Here is a 21,342-nt window from a genome sequence, read left to right as displayed (position 1 = left end):
GTTATCTTCTCTTGAATATAGGACTTGTCCACCGTCTCGCGCCAGGATAGTGGCTCCAACCGCCCAGGCGATCGGCCTTGTCCCAACGGGAGGGTCCCGCGGAGGGGTGGCCCGAGCCCCCTACCATTGGAAATGCCCAACCCTGCCCTGAGCCAGGCCCAGCCACCCAGGCTGACAACTTACGATTAGCACCGCGCCCTCTGGGGAGCCGCCAAGGTGCAGCCACTTCCCAGAGCTCCGAAGGCTCAGCAAGAAAAGAGGAAGCCAGGCCAGGCGCGGTGGCTCAAGCCTGTAATCCCAGCACTTTGGGAGGCCGAGGCGGGCGGATCACGAGGTCAGGAGATCGAGACCATCCTGGCTAACACGGTGAAACCCCGTCTCTACTAAAAATACAAAAAATTAGCCGGGCGTGGTGGCGGGCGCCTGTAGTCCCAGCTACTCGGGAGGCTGAGGCAGGAGAATGGCGTGAACCCGGGAGGCGGAGCTTGCAGTGAACCGAGATCACACCACTGCACTCCAGCCTGGGCGACAGTGCGAGACTCCGTCTCAAAAAAAAAAAAAAAGGAAGAAGCCACGAACGCTCCCAGCCTCCAGCTGGAAACCTCGCGGTGGGGCTGCGCTTGCGCAGTGAGCACCTCGTGCCCCACGCCCGTGTCTCGTTCTTTTTTGTGTTTATTTCACTTTGCATAATTTTAGCATAATATCATCCAGCTCCATCTATGTTGTTGCAAGTGGCATTTTTTTTAAAGCTGAGTATTAGTACACTGTGTTTTATACATATGCACACACACACGTGTGTAGGTTTCATGGCACTGTATTATATATAGTGTGTGTGTTGTATGTGTATCTCACAGAGTCTTTATCCATTTATCCGTTCAAACACATTGAGGTTATTTCCATATCTTGGTTATTCTGTATAATGCTCCAGTAAACATGGGAATTCAAGATATATTTTGGGGATTGTGTTTTAAATTCCTTTGGAGATTTTATATGTATGTGTGTATAATATATATTTTTATATAAATATAATTATATAAATTATACCAAATGTTATAAAAATATATTTTTATAAATATGTATTAAATAAATAAATATATATTATATATACATATATTTTTTGGGGGGACAGAGTCTCACTCTGTCGCCCAGGCTGGAGTGCAGTGGCACGATCTCGGCTCACTGCAACCTCTGCCTCCTGGGTTCAAGGAATTCTCCTGCCTCAGCCTCACCAGTAGCTGGGATTACAGGTGCCTGCCACCACTCGCAGCTAATTTTTGTATTTTGGGTAGAGATGGGGTTTCTCCATGCTGGCCGGGCTGGTCTTGAACTCGTGACCTCAAGTGATCTGCCCACCTTGGCCTCCCAAAGTGCTAGGATTACAGGTGTGAGCCACTGCCCCCTGCCGCCTTTGGATATTTATCCAGACATGGGATTGTTGGATGAAATGGCAATTCTATTTGTATGTTTTTTGAGATACCTCCTGGTAGTTTCCACAATGGCTGTACCAATTTACATTCCCATAACAATGTGTGAGGATTTCCTTCTCCTACATCCTCACCGACACTTATCTTTGTCTTTTTGATAATAGCCGTCCTATCAAGTGTGAAGTGGTAGCTCATTATAGTTCTATTTTACATTTTTCTGATGATTAGAGATGCTGTCTCTTTTTCATATGTCTGTTGACTATTTGGATGTCTTCTTGTGAGACGTGTCTATTTAGGTCCTTTGCCCATTTTAGGACGAGTTATTCATGTTTTTGGTATCGAGTTGTATGAGTTCCTTATGTATTTTGGATATGTGTGTGTGTGTGTGTACATATAGATAATATTTTTTTCAGTTGTATTGCATTTCTTTTTCTTATTGATTTGAGTACACTATATATGCTGGAAACAAGTAATTCCTTGGTTTTTGTTCTATCTTTCTTATCTTTTTATTAATATCAGCTCTTAAATTTTTTATAAACTGAATTGTCATTTCTCCTTTTATACTTCACATCAATGCTTTTCGGGCTGTGTGAGAAATCATTTTGTTCTCCTTTGATCTATAAATTTCATTACTCATCTTTACAATTTAAATCAGATATCCATTCAGAATTAAGTTGTTGCATTGCAGTAACAATTGATATTATGTTCAGTTAAGCCTCATGACTTTTACCGGATGGAAACCAAAATGTTTTGTTATGGTTTCTACTCTTTCTCTCATCACCACTGGAGCTCACATTTCTGTGAAGCCTTGTGGTCATTCTCTCCCTTCTTCCTGCCTACTGGACATGTTAGCAATCCCACAGCACTACAAAACAAAGCTTTGTGTCCAGAATCTTTAATGGGCTTTTTTTCTCAAAGTATCAATTATTTTCATATATATATATATATATATATATATATATATATATATGTTTTTTTGAGACAAAGTTTTGCTCTTGTTGTCCAGGCTGGAGTGCAATGGTGCGATCTCGGCTCACCACAACCTCCCCACCCCCCCGAGGTTCAAGCGATTCTCCTGCTTATTCATTTTACAAGTAAAATAAAATAAAACAAAATAATCCCACCTACTCTCCTGAATAGCTGGGATTACAGGCATGCGCCACGATGCCTGGCTAATTTTGTATTTTTAGTAGAGATGTGGTTTATCCATGTTGGTCAGGCTGGTCTCGAACTCCTGACCTCAGATGATCCACCTGCCTTGGCTTCCCAAAGTGCTGGGATTACAGGCATGAGCCACTGCATCCGGCCTATTTTCATATTCTAAAGGGCAAAGTCCACTGTGTTTAGAGGTTTTTTCCCCATGCATTCCTTATGTTTCCTACATCTTTTATCAGCTTCCGTTCCAGACTCTCTAAAGATTTTGGTGTAAAAAATAGCCTTGAAAGATGGTGGTACTGTCTTCATAGGCGTTACAGGATAGATAAATTATTTGAACAATATAACAAACATGATGCCTTTCACTGAGGCAAAAGTTAGGAAGATTTTCTTGCGATCCACTTTAAAATAGTGGGGGCAGGGTGGGGTGGCTCACGGCTGTAATCCCAGCCCTTTGGAAGGCTGAGGTGTGTGGATGACTTGAGGCCAGGCGTTTGAGACCAGCCTGGCCAATAGGGTGAAACCCCATCTCTCCCAAAAATACAAAATTAGCCAGGTACGATGGCACCGACCTGGAATCCCAACTACTTGGGAGGCTGAGGCAGGAGAATCCCTTGAGCCTGGGAGGAGAAGGCTGCAGTGAGTTGAGGTGGCACCACTGTACTCCAGCCTGGGCGACAGAGCAAGACTCTGTTGCAAAAAATAAATAAAATAAAATAAAATAAAATAAAATAAAGGTCCAGGTGCAGTGGCTCGCGCCTGTAATCCCAGCACTTTGGGAGGCCAAGGCGGGCGGATCACAAGGTCAGGAGATCGAGACCATCCTGGCTAATGCAGTGAAACTCCATCTCTAGTGATAAGCAGAAAAGAGGGTTGAGAAAGGGGCTTTACTGGCCCAACCGGAAACAAACTAAGACCCCAGGACTCTATTCTCTCCCTTGGACACCCTACACCAATCCCTGATGTCACATAACGCAATTTACTGTAATCCACAGTGACATTGATTGTTGGTGTTTAATCCAAATGATAATGAAACCTGACTTGTAATGTGCTTAAGGACTTTAGCTCCAAAATTAATCTACTGTTCAGTCCACCCTAGGAGAATTATAGACTCAATTTTCAGAATTATTAGAAGTACACTACAAGACCACTGTGCTTCTCAAAGAGATAGGAGAGATCAAGAGGTATCACCTAATCCTGTACAGAAAGGGTGTCTCCAAATGGCAGTTGCTGGAATATGAATGTTTTCTCTCATCCTTAGTGCATGAAGGCTTAGGAGAAACTGATTGTCTCCTCCTGAAAACATCCATGGTCTCTTCATATTGACAGATTGTTTTCCATCTTCTACTTAAAGAATCAGTATTTGAGGAAGTGGTAACAGTACAAACTGGGTTTCAGAGAGCAGCCCTTGGGCACAAAAGTTTCTAATGATGTATTCTGTGGTTTAAGCATAGTCTCATATGAATCCCACAGTGTACTGTTGGAAATGAAAGCTGGGAGTTGCAAAGAAAATGTGTACTTGAACAAAAGATTTCTCAGCAAGGCAATTTTACTTCTGCAGAAGGGTACTGCCTGTAAGCCTGATTGCCATGAGAGCACCCTGAACAAAGGAAAGCAGGGATTCTTAATGCATTGGGCCCCTACTGCTGTGTCCTATCTCCATTAGCTGGAGCTGGACTGCACAATCTAGACTGATACCAATTGACTAAAAACTTAAAAATTTCCTAAATAAGGTGCAATGAGGAACAAAGAAAGGGATGGGGTTGGTTGTGGGAAACTAGGAGAACCATAACATTTCCAAATAAGGAAAGAAGCCTGGGCTGCAAGCTGGGACATGCCTGGGCATGTCTGGGCCTGTCCAGGCAGGCCAGGAAACATATGGGTTAGGCCTTTTGGTTAACAGTACAGGGACATAGGATTACTTATTTCTTTACTGTATTTACCAACTGCCCAGGGCACAACAAAGGGTTATTAGTAGGGTAAAAAATTTGTCAATAGTATGAAATATGAAGGAAACTGGAAGCTTTTAAGTGGGACTATCATTCTTAGAACTTATTATTCTTAACCAATAGGGAAGTTTTGAAGAGGAACTTTTATTCTCCACAGTACAATTTTGATTTGTAAAACACACAAAATTTAACACGTTAAAGATTCCATTTGTACAAGAGGCTTCCACTTAATATGTTTCAGAAATCATGCCTTATTGCTATTACTTTTACTTGTATCGAGTACTAATATAGAGATAAGTACATAATTTGAAATTTCTAACATTAGGTTTCTACCTTGTATGATTTTATCACATATTGGTGTTTCATTTCCCATAGGTTAGAGCAAGACATAGTGTTCAGTGATTTCTGTGATAGGTTCCAATTTAATTCTGACATAAAAGCAAATTCTTATGTCTGCTGCCATCTCAAGATAGAGGCAATTGTGCATTCTTTAAATATGATTTGTCATGGAGCAGTTCCTATGGAATTATAAGGTCATTCTGCGTCTATGTTTTGTTAACATATCTCAATTTTATTTGAAATTTGTATTGGCATATTCTATAAATCTTTATCTATGAATATAAACTTGTTACAAACAAAGTTATGAAATAAAATAACACCAATCTACAATAAGAGGGCAGGACTTAAAATGACTCTATATACATCTGCATTACTTGAAGAAGACAGTTAAATTCTGCCTTGCATAGAGTTTAACTCCACTGCTCTTTACCAACCCTGCCAAGGTCAAGCCCCCTCTTTGCTCTAAAATTTTGGATTTTGACAAATCAGTAGGTTTATCCAGCTACGTGTTCCTTAGCTTTCCAGTGAAAGTAATAGTCCTGCCTGTTCTGTGATCTGCCCGCCTTGGCCTCCCAAAGTGCTGGGATTACAGGTGTGAGCCACCGCGCCCGGCCCGAGTGTACCTTTTTGAGTCATTTTCCCTGTGTAGCCCTCATGTTTTTGACATCATTTGTCAACTCCTGTTCGAAAGCACCCTTTCAAGGATTGTTGTGTAAGAAATCAGGCCAGGCGTGTTGGCTCACACATGTAATCCCAGCACGTTGGGAGGCCGAGGCGGTTGGATCACGAGGTCAGGAGATCGAGACCATGGTGAAACCTCGTCTCTACTAAAAAATACAAAAAAATTAGCCGGGCGCAGTGGCGGGTGCCTGTAGTCCCAGCTACTCGGGAGGCTGAGGCAGGAGAATGGCGTGAACCTGGGAGGCGGAGCTTGCAGTGAGCCAAGATCGCGCCACTGCACTCCAGCCTGGGCGACAGAGCGAGACTCCATCTCAAAAAAAAAAAAAAAAAAAAGCATTCTAAGAGATGTTGACGCTGTCATCATTGGGGGTAAAAGACAGACATGACCATGTAACAAAGATTCTGCCTCCCACTTGAAGGCCCTACATATTTCATGACAGTCTTGATGATGGTGGGATGCTGAGAGCAAAATGATTTTCTGGAAAAGGAAAGAATGGGTTGAGGGATAAGAGAAGGCACTGTGGTCATGGAGTAAATGTGTTCATCAAGCTAGAAACAAAGAGGAGTAGGAAGCCTCCCTGGTCTTCCATGCTAGTGAAGCTCATGTAAGGGAAGAAGGATTTAAACAAGCAACTGAATGTGCTTTGCTTACTGTTCGTTCTTTTCCTGGCAGAACAGTGAAGATTCAAGGGTGACCAAATTGACAGAGAGCTCTGGGTGACTTGAAAGCATTCGAGCTTCCGTATTTGAGCCTTAAGCAGCCAGCAGGCAGGTGGCACTGGGAGGGTTGAGCTTTGCTGCTGCCTTCCTTACCAGGCAGACACTCTCCTGCTCTGCGCCCGAGTTTCTTCCTCTGTCCCTATCCTGACTTCGTCAACATTATGGAAGAAACTAAATATTCTTGGAATTTGTTGTAAGTGGGGAACTCAAACTTCCACAGCTCTGCTGGATACGCATGCCCCTGTTTCCATCCTGGCCTCTGTGACACAATGCAGGGAGGGTGGGCTAGGTGTGGGGGAGGCTGAAAGTCCCCGGGGATAAGCATGGGTCATGGGTGCAAGTGTGGGCAGATAAACAAAGGCTCCGTATCTGGCCCTCCCTGGTTGCTGAAAGTACAAGCAGAAGGATGAAGCTTCACAGAACTTAGGGTGAAGAAACAAAAGATGAAACCTCCCTCTACCCTGGCAGCCCCCATGCTCACCCCATCTACATCCCTGCATTTCCCACAGGCTGCCTGGGATCTTGTGGTGCAGCCCGCTAGACTGTAATTTCTCTATTAGGGAAACTGTTTGTACAGCAAATTGGGAGGCCAGAGTTGAAGATGGCTCTCACGTAAGGTATATTTAAAAATTACCTTACTAAAGCACGCTGGAGGAGTTCAACCTGAGTTTCCAGATCACTCTTTATATTTTCATGGCTTCTGGCCCCAATCCACGAGGCAGCCTGGAGACTTCCATGCACTGCTTTTTAGGGACCAGGTCCTAGAGAGACAGGGACGATCTCCTGAGACTGAAATCCCACCCTCAGAGCCTTCTGATCTTTCTGGATTCAGGAGAGTTTCCTCCCAAGGTGAAAACGGGAGGAGGCGGGTTAGGGAGGCATTGTCTTCGCCCTCTCCCTCCAGTGTTTCCTAACCTTGACCCCATGTTTGACTTAACCACAAAGGGTCCACCCATCCCTATATCCAGCCCCACACGGGACTTGGGACATGACTCTCTCCAAGGGCGGGACCCAGCCAGGAGCAGTGGTTAAAACTCACCAGGAGATTCCTACGTACAACCAAGTTGAGAGTCAGTCTATGTTCGTGCTTATCCCACTTTAACCCACGTGTGAAACACCTGGGGTTGTTATTCAACTGCAGATACTGATTGAGCAGGTGGGGGTGGGGCTGTGCCTGAGGGTCTGTGTTTCTCAGAAGCTACAGGTCTGCGGGTGACACTCTGGGCACCCAGCCCTCTTTGCTCAAGTAAATGAAACACGATGATTGAAACGTAATTGGCCTGAGATGAAAAGGAAAACTCAAAACACCAGTAAGACGTGTCATAGTTCAAAGAATTTTATTCATACGGAAAGAAATTAACCAAGCAGAATTTTACAATGACTTTTAATAACAAAATTCCAAGGCTAGTAGAAAACATCCTTATAAGTGAAATTCATTTAAAAACTTGAAGTTACTCTATTGTTTACTTGTGGTATGCTAATAATAATAATAGTAAGATATATTTTACCATGTGCCATTCATGACGTGCTTTGCATAATTTACTGAATCCACTGAATAACTCCAACATTGAGAATATTGGTACCTCAACTTTACACATGCACTAGCTGAGATGCCCTCTCTATCACAGCGGAAATCAGAGTCTAGGTAGCTTCATAAAATAAATGGAGTATTTCCCTTGTTTGATATCCTGGAAAAATGTATACGGTATAAAAAAGAACAGTTTCTTAAATGTTTGAATTCACTGATAAAAAAAAACACATTCTTCCAAGAAAAAAAAAATTCCCTATTTTTCCAAGGCTAAGCGTTTCTCACTACAACTCTCCTTCACAGTCAAATATTCTTGAGTCAGAAGATACTGACGTTTTCCACTACCATAGAAGGGCCTTTGCCCAGAATTACTCAAATTTCAGTGGTTTGCTCCCTCCTTCAGATGAGTTTCAAAGCTTTCTATTGACACTCGTGGAGCATTGTTTGCTTATGTTGACTCAGTTTCTCTTATAATTTTATGTAATTGAAAAAGAAATCTATAGGACACTTTCAAAAGCCCCATTTTAATACAGGTTAAATTTACATAATGTAAATAGGCAGGGTTCATTGATTCCCGATAGTATCTGGGGTCCACGTTTGAACAGGCACCGCTGGCAGGGAAGCGCTGACCCCCCACAGAGCTGCTTCCTGCCTCTCCCCTTCTCAGCCTTTCAGCCACTTCCAAGTCACATGGGATTGAAGCTGGGTCTTCTTGCCTTGGGGGTCTCAGTCACTGTCACTGTCCTCAGAGGAGGAACTGACCAGAAGGTCCCAATAGAGGATACTCATTGAGACCTGGGGACCCCGCCCCTCAGGCTCCCTTGAGAAGTGAGGGCTCTGAGCGGAAGCAGAGTTTTCAGGAGGACGGGATGTGGGAGGCGTTCTGAACCTGGGGCTCTTCTGTCCCTCGTCCCCTCTCATGAAGGTGACACTGCCGGGCCTCCCTGGAACATGAATGGGTGGTCCAAGCTGGAGGACGGGGCAGCCCTGGGCTGGGCCCAGGAAAGGTGAGCTGGATGGGGGCTGGAGGTTGACTCTGGGCTGCAGGGTTGCTGTCTTGGTGGCTACTGTCTCTGTGGTCGCCTTGGGTGCCTGTTTGGATCGAAGTCCAGTTGCAATGCAGGGAGGCTGGAGTGTCTGCACAGCGCCCACATCCGGGAGCTGGGTTCTCACTGCAGGGGTTGGGAAGGAGCTGAGTCTTGCTTTCTTTGCGGGGTTCTGAAAAGTCTGGTTGGGGACGGGCGCAGGCTCCTTGCCTGGTGCCTGGGTTCTGGAGTCCTGGCCACACTTTTGTCTGACTTGCTGTGGTCTGGGCTTTGCATCTGCATTGGGATGTTTGATTTCTGCCTGGGATTTAAGGCCAGGGCCCAGGGCAAATGCCTGCATGGCAGGCTGGAGAGCACCATGGGAGGACATGTCAGGCCTGTTGGCTGATGGCCTGGCACTGAGAGTGGGGGTCTGGCGGGAGCTCTGCAGAACAGGGAGCAGGGCGGCAGTAACGTCCCCGCCATGACCCTTGGTGGGTCCACAGGTGCTCAGTTGAGGTCGATCGTTGTGACCTGGAGGGCAGAGTAATCTCATCCTCGGTATGTTGACAGGCAGTGGACTTGCGGACACAGGGCCCAGGACAGATCTCTTCCTGGTGGTGTGGACAGGCAGTGGCATGGTAGGATGCTACGGGAGAAAACATCCCACATGAGACAGGTGAGCAGGAGAACTCCCAAACTCTATGAAGCAGGGAACTCACATGTCAAACCACATCACAACAGAAACTGTGTGAAAACGAGAAGCAAGCTAGGACAGAGGAAAACGGACAGGCTGCCGTGAGAAACAGAGGAGGATAACAGGCACTGGGATTGCGTCTAAATCAGGATCAAATATAGGGAAGACCCCACAAAAGAGACAGGACATAGGAAATTAAACGTCACAGAAAAGGATGTACACATGGTCACTGAATATATGCAGAATTGTCACTTCAGGAATAGTGTTGGGGAAAGACAGCCTACCATTCTGTTTGCTGCGACTATCACATGAAAATTAAAACTGTCTGTATGTTGTCTGTTGTTAATATGAAGGGAATATCAATTCCCCAAACAATGTGGAGACTGGAAATGGCACAGCTTCTTTTGAAAGCAGATGTAAGAACATGTATAAAAATGAAGGAGATGGCCGGGCGCGGTGGCTCACGCTTGTAATCCCAGCACTCTGGGAGGCTGAGGCGGGCGGATCACGAGGTCAGGAGATTGAGACCACGGTGAAACCCCGTCTCTACTAAAAATACAAAAAATTAGCCAGGTGTGGTGGCGGGCGCCTGTAGTCCCAGCTACTAGGAGAGGCTGAGGCAGGAGAATGGCGTGAACCCGGGAGGCGGAGCTTGCAGTGAGCCGAGATGGCGCCACTGCACTCCAGCCTGGGTGACAGAGTGAGACTCCGTCTCAAAAAAAAAAAAAAAAAAATGAAGGAGATGCTTTATCTGCAGCAGTATCCCGAAGGCATCTGATCAGTCACTCCCCACGGGCACTGAAATGCACCCAGCAGCATTTGCTGGCCAACTTGCAAATAAAGGTACAGAAACCAACATTTTAATAAAGAAGCTGGAAACTGGAGTATGCGAAGTCCTCGGGTAGCGCAGTTCTCCTGCAGGGCAGCCTAGGTCTAAAAATGACCCCCACCCATGAGGGGCACAGAAGTGAAGGAATCAGGGGACCTAGAGGAGAAGCACAGCAGGGGCTGGGGGAGACTCACCCTCAGGAATGAACAGGCTTCCGCTGGCTCCGTCCAGGCTTCCTGCGTTTTCTCTTGGGGAGTCCTGGGAAATGTCTGCGTCGGAGATTTGCTCTGCTGCTGCTGGGGACTGCAGAAGAAATCACGTTCACTGTCTGGACCCGCCTGACCCTCCTTGTCTACACCAGTGACTAGGAACCAAGCACCATCCCAGAGCCCAGTCCTAGCCCCTGCTTTGGGTGAGGGAGGCATTCAGGCCTCTGTGAACTTTGCCAAGACGGCCCCTTCTGTCATCTCAGAGGCAGCCCCACTTCCAGGAAGCTCCGCCCCCAGCCCCCGCCATGGCCCCAGCTTCCCTAAGTTCATTCAGGCCCTGGTGCTGCTCTGCCTGCCACGGGTAACATCCCCAGGTCTCCCACAGCCCCTGCCCTCTAGAGACTCTCAGCGCTGGAATAAGCTCGAGTAGGGACCCTGGAAGGCAGGGGCCACCGCCCACCTCCATCTGGAGCTTTCCTTGTGTGCTTAGAGAAGGCTGCACAGAAAGAGTAGGGGAGACACCAGCTCCTGAGGCGCCGACCTCACGGATCGTCCTTGACCCTGCAAAATCCTTACCTTGGACTTTGCTCCTTTTCTCTGTCATTCCTCGTAAAGGGCCCTGGAGCCTGGGGTAGCTGGGCCTTTGCTGGTTTCAGGTTCTCCTTTTCCTGGTGTGAGCCCAGGGGCTGCAGAGGAAGGGCCCCCCTCCGCCTCGTAATGGGGCAGGTCTTGTTCCTGGCTGAGTGCCCAAAGGCCCCGCAGTTCTTGCATTTCACCTGCAGGTGGAGGAGGACACAGAGCAGTGAGTCAACAGCAATCACAGGCACCTGCGAAGGTTCACGCAAGGCCTGGGTTTTGGAGATGGATTATTTTAGGAGGGGGACATAGGCCCATGGGCTGTTGGTTGCCAGGAAATTCAAGATATTGTCGTCCTCCCCAGAGCCCGTTTAACAGGGATCCCAGGAGGAAGGACGCGCGTGTCTGAGAGGGAAGATAATGAACCGGTGTTGAGGACTCGGCAAACACCAGGCTGGACATGACACTGGACAGAGAATGAGGCTGCTCCTCAGACTCCGAATGGGCCAATGTGCTAGGGAGGAGAGCACAGACCTGTCAGCCTGAGTCCAGTGGGAACACCTAAGTCATAATCATGGTTCCCATGTTCAAGCCCACTCTCTGGGGCCCATGGAGACACCTTGGTTACCAACATTTTCAAGTCCCCACTGACCCTGGATTCCTCCTCCTCTGCTGGGGGAGTCCTCTGCCCCATGGGTCTCCTCTGCTGCTCCTGTGGGTTCTTGGCTCTGGGGGTCCTCTGAGCCTGATGATGGACGGAATGACCGGCCAACTGTGGCAGGTCCTTGAGCTTCTGATCAGTCTCCTTCATTAAAGGGTTGTTGGATTTCCTAGTCATAAGAAAAAGAGAAAACATTACACAGACACCAGACGAAAGTCCCTCCTACCCCTATTTACCCAAGCAGGGATGGAGGGACGAACTGGCCACTGAGTCTTGCCCACTGTAACCTGGTTCTCTGTGAACCCAGGTCCTAGCTGTGCTATTCTGTCCCAGCCTGACCTACTCCCAGAACAGGACAGAGATTTTAGAAACCAAAGGCTGCTTGATTTCTAGAGGGTGAAGTGAGATTTGCAGCCTTGCATAAAAGTTTTCCAGGCTCTCAGTTTGTGTGCAGTCAGTGCCTCAGAGCTGAAACCCTCTGACAATATCTGTCAAAGCCAAGACATGAACAGGCAACAACTCCTGATATTTTTCCAGCTAGTTCCAGAAAACCCACTATTTTCATAGAATAGCTTCTCACTCAGAAAACCAACCAGAAGCTCAAAGCTTTGCAAAGTTTTCATATTCAACCTATGGACACTCGTGACGTTTCACATGAGACCCCTGTGACCACACGCCACTCTTCACACAGAGGCAGTCACAAAGCCAAGCGAGGAGCAGCCCGCCGAGGATCCTGTGATGCTGACACGTATGTGCATGTTCACACCAGGCTTCGCACACATCACAGCCCGTGTCACGGGGGGACATGCAAGATGGAGACCTCCAGGCGTGTTCAGCAGAAACCTTGAGCCCACACTGTGCTTCGGAGTCCCCCAGGCCGTCCCTACCTTACTCCCCAATACTTGTCTTACCTCTCCTCTTGGTATCCAGGTCTCTGTGAAATTGTGGGGGGCTGGTCCACTGAAGCCTGGCATTTTTCACTGGAGACACAGCGGGCGGTCGGATCCTCTCCTGGCTTCAGAGGAAATCGCAGAAGAACCTCCACAGAGGCAAGAACAACCCATTTCTCTGTCATCAAGTCAATCTAATGCAGAGAAAGGAGAATGGAGAGGCAACCTGAGTTCTGCAGGCAGGAGGAAGCCTTGGCAGAGGACAGGAGGAACTCCCACCTTCCTGAGATTTGAAAGGGAATGCTGGACAGGCTCACATTGCGGTGTTTTTTTTTTTTCTTTCTTTTAAAGAAGTCATTATGTGAAAAAGATACTTGCACACGCATGTTTACAACAGCACAATTCACAATTGCAAAAATATGGAACCAGCCCAAATGCCCATCAATCAACGAGTGGATAAAGGAACTATGGTGTATGTGTGTGTATCTATCTATCTATCTATCATCTATCTGTCTGTCTGTCTATCTGTCTATCTAATCTGTCTGTCTGTCTGTCTGTCTATCTATCTAATCTGTCTATCTATCTATCTATCTATCTATCTATCTATCTATCTATCTATCTGACAGAATACTACTCAGCCATAAAAGGAAGAAATTAATGGCCTTCGCAGCAACCTGGATGGGATTGGAGACTATTATTCTCTGTGAATAAGTCAGGAATGCAAAACCAAACACCTCATGTTCTCACTCATGCGCGGGAGCTAAGCTATGAGGACGCAAAGGCAATCTCACAGTTCTTTACTCCAGAGCTGGTGAGGAGTTTGCTGATGACCTTCAAATGGCACCAAGAGCGACAGCCCAGGGTACTGGGAAGTGCTGCTGTTCCCAGGTGGGAACTAAGGGGCGGTGGCGGTGGCATTTTCCTGTGTACCTTTGAGGAATTACATATCGATTTTAATGGGTCAGTGCCCGTGTATGGAGGGTGTGAAACTCTGAATATGAGTCGGTCATGGATGGGGAGCCTGCTTCAACCTTCCCCCTAGGCTTGGACTCCCCCCATTCCACCTGCCTCCCAGGTGATCCCGCAGCTCCCATACTCACATCTCTTTGTGGGATCCCACACTGCTTTAAGAACTGCTTGCCCTGTTCCATGGAGAGAGTGTTGGGGTCCATCACTGCTGGTCCTGCCCGAGGGATTCTCTTTCCCTGTGGAGGGTAGAAAATGAGACGCTGATTCTTTCCTATTCCTGAACTCTCCCAGGTACAGGATGCAGTCAGCCCTATCTCTCTGCTGTGTCCACCGTGTCCCTAGGAGTAAACTCACACATCCTGTCATTCAAACTGCACGGACGCATCCTTCCTCTGCCAGTGACATGACACCAATGTGAATGAGAAAAGCAGGTGATCCATTAAAAGAATTGTTCACTGGACTTAGCGTGTTTGATATGTATGCAATGCAGGTCCCTTCTCTAGAGACCCTCATAGTATACCACCAAACATCTGGAAAAATTGATCGCGGAATCGGCCTCAAAGAAAATTCAATATATTAGAAACCTGGATATTTTAACCATCTGTACACCCTCCTTGTCAAAACTAGATATACCTACATTTTGTAAGTTCTTTCTAATATTAAGGATGTTTTAAACGATGAAGTACATTCCTTGAAGTTTCTGAAATCAAACTCCTTAAGATCAAACAAGATATTCAAGGGAAACCATCAAGTGCTAAGAAAATACAAAATAAAGCCCTTTCATGTCCAAACTGATGAACAGTGCAAAACGTGGGTTCAGGGGAAATGTCTTTGTCTAAATGACCACAGTGCTAGGGAAACAGGAGCATAGGAGAGTGAGGGCAACACCATTTAGAAATCAACTCCATCTGAAAACTAGTGAGGCACAGTCCTGGCCGGTCACCACCCTGGTCCTGAGACGTTTGTGGCTGAGGAAGCAGCTTAGCAATTTATATGTAAATTTATATGTAAATTATATATATGTATACATGTATATAAACAAATGTAAAGATATAATAATCATAATTGTATAGAACTAATTTTAGTACATAGTGTACTGCCATACAATTTCATAGCCACCTCCTATTGTTATTACATGGAGCTCAAGGGTTGCAAGTATTTGCTTAATACACTCTGTGACGCTAATTATCTTTATGTAAGTAGTTCATCTCTCCAGTAAATTGCATATCATAATAAAAAGTGGCCGGATGCAGTGGCTCACGCCTGTCATCCCAGCATTTTGGGAGGCCAAGGTGGGCAGATCATCTGAGGCTAGGAGTTCGAGACCAGCCTGGCCAACATGGTGAAACCCCGTCTCTACTAAAAATATAAAAAATTAGCTGGGCATGGTGGGTGGGCGCCTGTAATCCCAGCTCCTTGGGAGGCTGAGGCAGGAAAATTGCTTCAACCCGGGAGGTGGAGGTTGCAGTGAGCTGAGATTGTGCCACTGCACTCCAGGCTCGTGACAGAGCAAGACCCTGTCTCAAAAAAAAAAAAATAAATACAGTATATAATACATATAAAAAATACAAGATACATTCTAATCAACATTATATGTTTATTAGTAAGGCTTCCAGTCAATCGTAGGCTATTAGTGGTTAAGTTTTTGGGGAGTCAAAAGTTATACACAGATTTTCAACTGAGTGGAGGGTTGGCATTCTTAACCCCTACATTGTTCAAGGGTCAAATATATATCCAAAGGATTTAAATCAGCATATCTATGACATATCTGCATTCCATGTTTAATGCAGCATTGTTCACAATAGTCAAGTTATGAAATCAAACTACATGTTCATCAACAGATGAGTGGATAAAGAAAATGATGGAACACTGTTTAGCCTTTAAAAGAAGGAAGTTCTGTCTGCCAGAACGTGGATGGACCCCGAGGATATTTTGGTAAATGAAATAATCTAGGCACAGAAATACAAGTACTTCACCTTCTTACCTATACGTGGAGTCTAAACCTCTTGAACTCATAGAAAGAAGAACGTTGGTTACAAGGGGTGGGGGTTGGGGAGATTAGGAAGATGTTTGTCTTTTCAACACAAAGGTTCAATTAAACAAGCGTAAATGACACATTTTTCACATGATGGATGTGGTAATAAGCGTGATTCCATCATTCCACATTGTATATATGTATCATGACATCATTTTGTTCTCCATAAATATATACACCTGTAGTTTGCCATTATACAATAAAAGTTTTTTTTTTTTAATTATATTCCAGTTCTTACATCCTGTGCTGGTTCTGAAGTAGAACTCCTCTTTCCTTTTTTTTTTTTTTTTTTTTTTTTTGCGAGGGAGTCTGGCTGTGTCTCCCAGGCTGGAGTGCAATGGCGCGATCTCGGCTCACTGCAAGCTCCACCTCCTCAGTTCACGCCATTCTCCTGCCTCAGCCTACCGAGTAGCTGGGACTGCAGGCACCCGCCACAATGCGTGGCGAATTTTTTGTATTTTTAGTAGAGATGGGGTTTCACCGTGTTAGCCAGGATGATCTCGATCTCCTGACCTTGTAATCCACCTGCCTTGGTGGATTACAGGCGGGAGCCACCGCGCCCGGCAAACTCCTCTTTTCTCAAGAGAAATTGTTGGCCGAGCACCGTGGCTTAAGCCTGTAATCCTAGCACTTTAGGAGGCTGAGGTGGGTGGATCAAGAGGTCAGGAGATCGAGACCATCCTGGCTAACACGGTGAAACCCCGTCTGTACTAAACAAAATACAAAAAATTAGCTGGGCATAGTGGTGGGTGCCTGTAGTCCCAGCTATTCGGGAGGCTGAGGCAGGAGAATGGCGTGAACCCAGGAGGCGGAGCTTGCAGTGAGCCGAGATTGCGCCACTGCCTGGGTGACAGAGCGAAACTCCGTCTCCAAAAAAAAAAAAAAAGAAATTGTTGGCAAATCCACAGACTATAACTTCCTGTAAACACAGTTACTAATTCTTGCCTACTGCTTATATCCTGAGTTACTAAAATATTTTCTTAATTTCGATTATTATTGATAGAGGATGGTTTTTCACCATGTGTAAGAAATATAACTGTTGGGGCCGGGCGCAGTGGCTCACGCCTGTAATCCCAGCACTTTGGGAGGCTGAGGCGGGTGGATCACCTGAGGTCGGGAGTTCGAGACCAGCCTGGCCAACATGGTGAAACCCTGTCTCTACTAAAAATACAAAATTAGTCTGGCGTGGTGGTGCATGCCTGTAATCCCAGGTACTCAGGAGGCAGAGGCAGGAGAATCGCTTGAACCCGGGAGGCAGAGGTTGCGGTGAGCCGAGATTGCACCATTGCACTCTAGCCTGGGCAACAAGAGCAAAAGCCCTTCTCAGAAAAAAAAAAAAAAAAAAAGAAAGAAAGAAAGATAACTGTTATATACCACTTGTTAATGCTGCAAAAGGTTTGCTCTGTGTGGGTATATAGGGGTATGTAGTTTTATAACAGGTATTCAGAAAAATAGTTTTTTCTGACATTTTAAAATTGAATTCCTCCTTGTTTTTTCAGTGCTATTGTTTTCCAATTCAAAATTACTACTTCTTTAATTATTCATTACATATGTTTGCTGTGAGTTATTTACCATTAGAGTATATGATGTTGTGCTTTAGCATTTACTTATGCATAACAAATATGCTTTAAATAGGCACAATGTAAGAATTCTTTCTCTTGAATTCTGTGACAGCCACATAAAACATACTGCCAATTGGTAGCCTTGGGTCATGGTTGAAAAATACTCCTTTCAGGGCTAATACAGGTTTGCACAATATGAGTGTTTTGTTCACAGATTGTTTAAAACTAGGATCCCCTACTATTTGAATTACGTGTTACCACCTTTTCTTTGATAAGGAATCCTGTTCCTTTTGTGTTCTGGAAAATTATGGTTCTGAAAAATCCTAAGTCTGTTCAACATAACTATTACTTTTGGTGTAACATTAGGTTTTTCAATGGGAGATAATTATTTACCTACTATAATTAATTGGAAACCTACGGTTCTTTATATCTTACAGATACCTCTTGTAAATGTGTAAACAAGGATTTGCCATCAAAGGGGAAGAGCAATATGAGAGAAGCATTCTACACGGTGAAGTTGGAGAGACTTGAAAGCCATGACACTGAAGGCTTGTCCTTCCAGGAAGTTCAGAAAAATACATATGACTTTGAGTGTCAGTGGAAAGATCACGAAGGAAATTATAAAAGAGTACTTACGTTGCAAAAAGAAAATCTCCCTGGTAGAAGAGATAAATGTGACAGAAGGGCTGCAGGAAACAGGCTTATTGAAAATCAGCTAGGAGTAAGCTTTCAGTCACATCTGCCTGAACTGCGGCAATTTCAAGGTGAAGGGAAAATTTATGAATACAATCAAGTTGAGAAGTCTTTTAATAATCGAGGAAAACATTATAAATGTGATGAATGTGGCAAGGTCTTCAATCAAAACTCACGGCTAACAAGTCATAAGAGAATTCATACTGGAGAGAAGCCTTACCAGTGTAATGAGTGTGGCAAAGCCTTTACTGTTCGTTCAAACCTAACAATCCATCAGGTAATCCATACTGGAGAAAAACCTTACAAATGTAATGAATGTGGGAAAGTCTTCAGTCAACCTTCAAACCTTGCAGGTCATCAGAGAATTCATACTGGAGAGAAACCTTACAAGTGTAATGAGTGTGGCAAAGCCTTTAGAGCACATTCAAAACTACACATCAGTTTATCCATACTGGAGAAAAACCTTACAAATGTAAGGAATGTGGCAAGTGCTTCACTCAAAATTCACACCTTGCAAGTCATCGAAGAATTCATACTGGGGAGAAGCCTTACAAGTGTAATGAGTGTGGCAAAGCCTTTAGTGTTCGCTCAAGCCTAACTACCCATCAGACAATCCACACTGGAGAAAAACCTTACAAACGTAATGAATGTGGCAAAGTCTTCAGGCACAATTCATACCTTGCAAAAGCATTGGCGAATTCATACTGGTGAGAAACCTTACAAGTGTAATGAGTGTGGGAAAGCCTTCAGTATGCATTCAAACTTAACTAAGCATCAGATCATCCATACCGGAGAAAAACCTTTCAAATGTAATGAATGCATCAAGGTTTTCACTCAGTATTCACACTTAGCAAATCATCAAAGAATTCACACTGGAGAGAAACCTTACAGGTGTGATGAGTGCGGCAAAGCCTTTAGTGTGCAATCAAGCCTAACTACCCATCAGGCAATTCATGCTGGAGAAAAGCCTTACAAATGTAATGACTGCGGTAAGGTCTTCACACAAAATTCACACCTTGCAAGTCATCGGGGAATTCATTCTGGAGAGAAACCTTACAAGTGTGATGAATGTGGTAAAGCCTTCAGTCAAACATCACAACTTGCAAGGCATTGGAGAGTTCATACTGGAGAAAAACCTTACAAGTGTAATGAGTGTAGCAAAGCCTTTAGTGTTTATTCAAGCCTAACTATCCATCAGACAATACATACTGGACAAAAACCATACAAATGTAATGATTGCGGCAAGGTCTTCAGGCAAAATTCATACCTTGCAAATCATCAGAGAATTCACACTGGTGAGAAACCTTACAAGTGTAATGAGTGTGGCAAAGCATTTAGTGTACATTCTAGTACCTAGCTACCCATCAGGTCATCCATACTGGAGAAAAACCTTACAAATGCAACGAATGTGGCAAGGTCTTCACTCAAAATTCACATCTTGCAAATCATAGACGAATTCCCACTGGAGAAAAACCTTATAGGTGTAATGAGTGTGGGAAAGCCTTTAGTGTTCACTCAACCCTAACTACCCATATGGCAATCCATACTGGAGACAAACCTTACAAATGTGACGAATGTGGCAAGGTCTTTACTCAAAATTCAAACCTTGCAAAACATCGAAGAATTCATAGTGGATAGAAACCTTACAAAGGACGCTGGGCCCATGCCCGGCATGGCTCACGCCTGTAATCCCAGCAGTTTGGGAGGCCGAGGCGGGTCTCGAGTTCGAGACCAGGCTGGCCAACATGGTGAAATGCTGTCTCTACTAAAAATACAAAAATTAGCTGGGTGTGGTGGTGCACGCCTGTAATCCCAGCTACTCGGGAGGCTGAGGCAGGAGAATCGCTTGAACCTGGGAGGCGGAGGTTGCAGTGAGTGAGATCATGCCATTGCACTCCAGCCTGGGCAACAAGGGTGAAACTCCGTCCCCCCCCCCAAAAAAAAAGTAACCTTACAAAGGAGTGCGGCCAGTTCTTCAGCCACAAATTGCTTCTTTCACAACATCAGAGAATTCATTCTTGAGACAATTCTTACAAATACAGTGACTGTGGCAAACTCCTGATGAGTTTAAGCATTAGCAGACATCAGAGTTCAAATCCTGTGAATATACTATGTATGACAGAAGCTTTATCCAGGTCTCAGAGCTCAATAGGCATCAAAATATACATCTTTGATGAAATCACACAAATGTAACATGCATGCTGAGACTATTACTCCTGGACCACAACTGTAGGTGAGGATTCATAGGAAGAGTAGAACTCAGTGTCTAGTTTCCTCATAACCCTCTGATATTATATACTTCCGCATAATCAGAAGTCCAAATGTGTTAAAACTCATTACATGATACACATCAAAGGTTGTAGGATGTTTGGAAATGGCCAATTACTTTCAGCTTATAAAATGTTTTATTGAAGTATTTAAGATTTATTGAAAAGGCTACTATTTATAACTTCCAACCAGAACTTTGCAATCTGCTGATATTATACGTGATTATACACCTTACATGATGTTGTTCGGGAAAGAATCAAAGGATGGAAGGGCTCACTCACTTCATTAGGTGAGGATTATTTCTCTCCAAGCTCCTGAAGAAGAAAGACTCTGCCTTTTAAAATTAAATGTAGTCTGAATTAGAGAGCACTTGGAAAGGGCAGAGGATGATGAACTATGATGTCACTCATCATCCTTATTGCACTGCAGGTGCCCTTCTTCTGACAGAAGAGCACTGTGGGTATGGAAAGAAATTCTCTACTGGCCAGACACAGTGGCTCATGCCTGTAATCCCAGCACTTTGGGAGGCCGAGGCGGGCGGATCACCTGAGGTCGGGAGTTTGAGACCAGCCTGACCAACATGGAGAAACCCCATCTCTACTAAAAATACAAAATTAGGCATGGTGGCGCATGCCTGTAATCCCAGCTACTCAGGAGGCTGAGGCAGCAGACTCACTTGAACCCGGGAGGCAGAGGTTGTGGTGAGCCAAGATCATGCCACTGCACTCCAGTCTGGGCAATAAGAGTGAAATTCTGACTCAAAGAAAGAAAGAAAGAAATTCTCTACCAATAGACCATGAAATAGAGCCAGGAAGACACTCGGATTTTTATTAGAGGAGAGTAATAGCTTATTAAGGACTGATGTGTGGTACAAATAATGCAGAAAAGTGGAGGCTACCTTCTCCATCAAATGCCAATAGCTGTTGCATAGCAAAGATTGATTTTTTTTTTTTTTGAGATGGAGTCTTGTTCTGTTGTCCAGACTGAAGTGCAGTGATGCAATCTCAGCTCACTGCAACCTCTGCCTCCTGGGTTTTAGCAATTCTCCTGCCTCAGCCTCCCAAGTAGCTGGGATTACAGACATGTACCACCACGCCTGGCTAATTTTTGTATTTTTAGTAGAGATGGGGTT

At 45.0% G+C, this 21,342-nt stretch overlaps 1 protein-coding gene across 1 annotated transcript in view; it reads left to right on the top strand.

Annotated features, from left to right (window-relative positions):
* Positions 1-21,342, top strand: part of LOC100603668 (zinc finger protein 665) — a 43,312-nt gene that overhangs the window by 18,070 nt on the left and 3,900 nt on the right. Inside the window, 3 exon segments of the mRNA XM_030821252.1 lie at positions 17,687-18,367; positions 18,370-18,626; positions 18,628-19,237. Coding sequence (XP_030677112.1) covers positions 17,740-18,367; positions 18,370-18,626; positions 18,628-19,237 — 1,495 coding nt within the window. The 5' untranslated portion in view covers positions 17,687-17,739.

This window comes from Nomascus leucogenys, chromosome 10, assembly GCF_006542625.1.
Source record: "Nomascus leucogenys isolate Asia chromosome 10, Asia_NLE_v1, whole genome shotgun sequence".
Classification (NCBI taxonomy): Eukaryota; Metazoa; Chordata; class Mammalia; order Primates; family Hylobatidae; genus Nomascus; species Nomascus leucogenys.
Note: the sequence above shows the minus strand (reverse complement) of the source record. Positions and strands in the feature narration are given on the sequence as shown.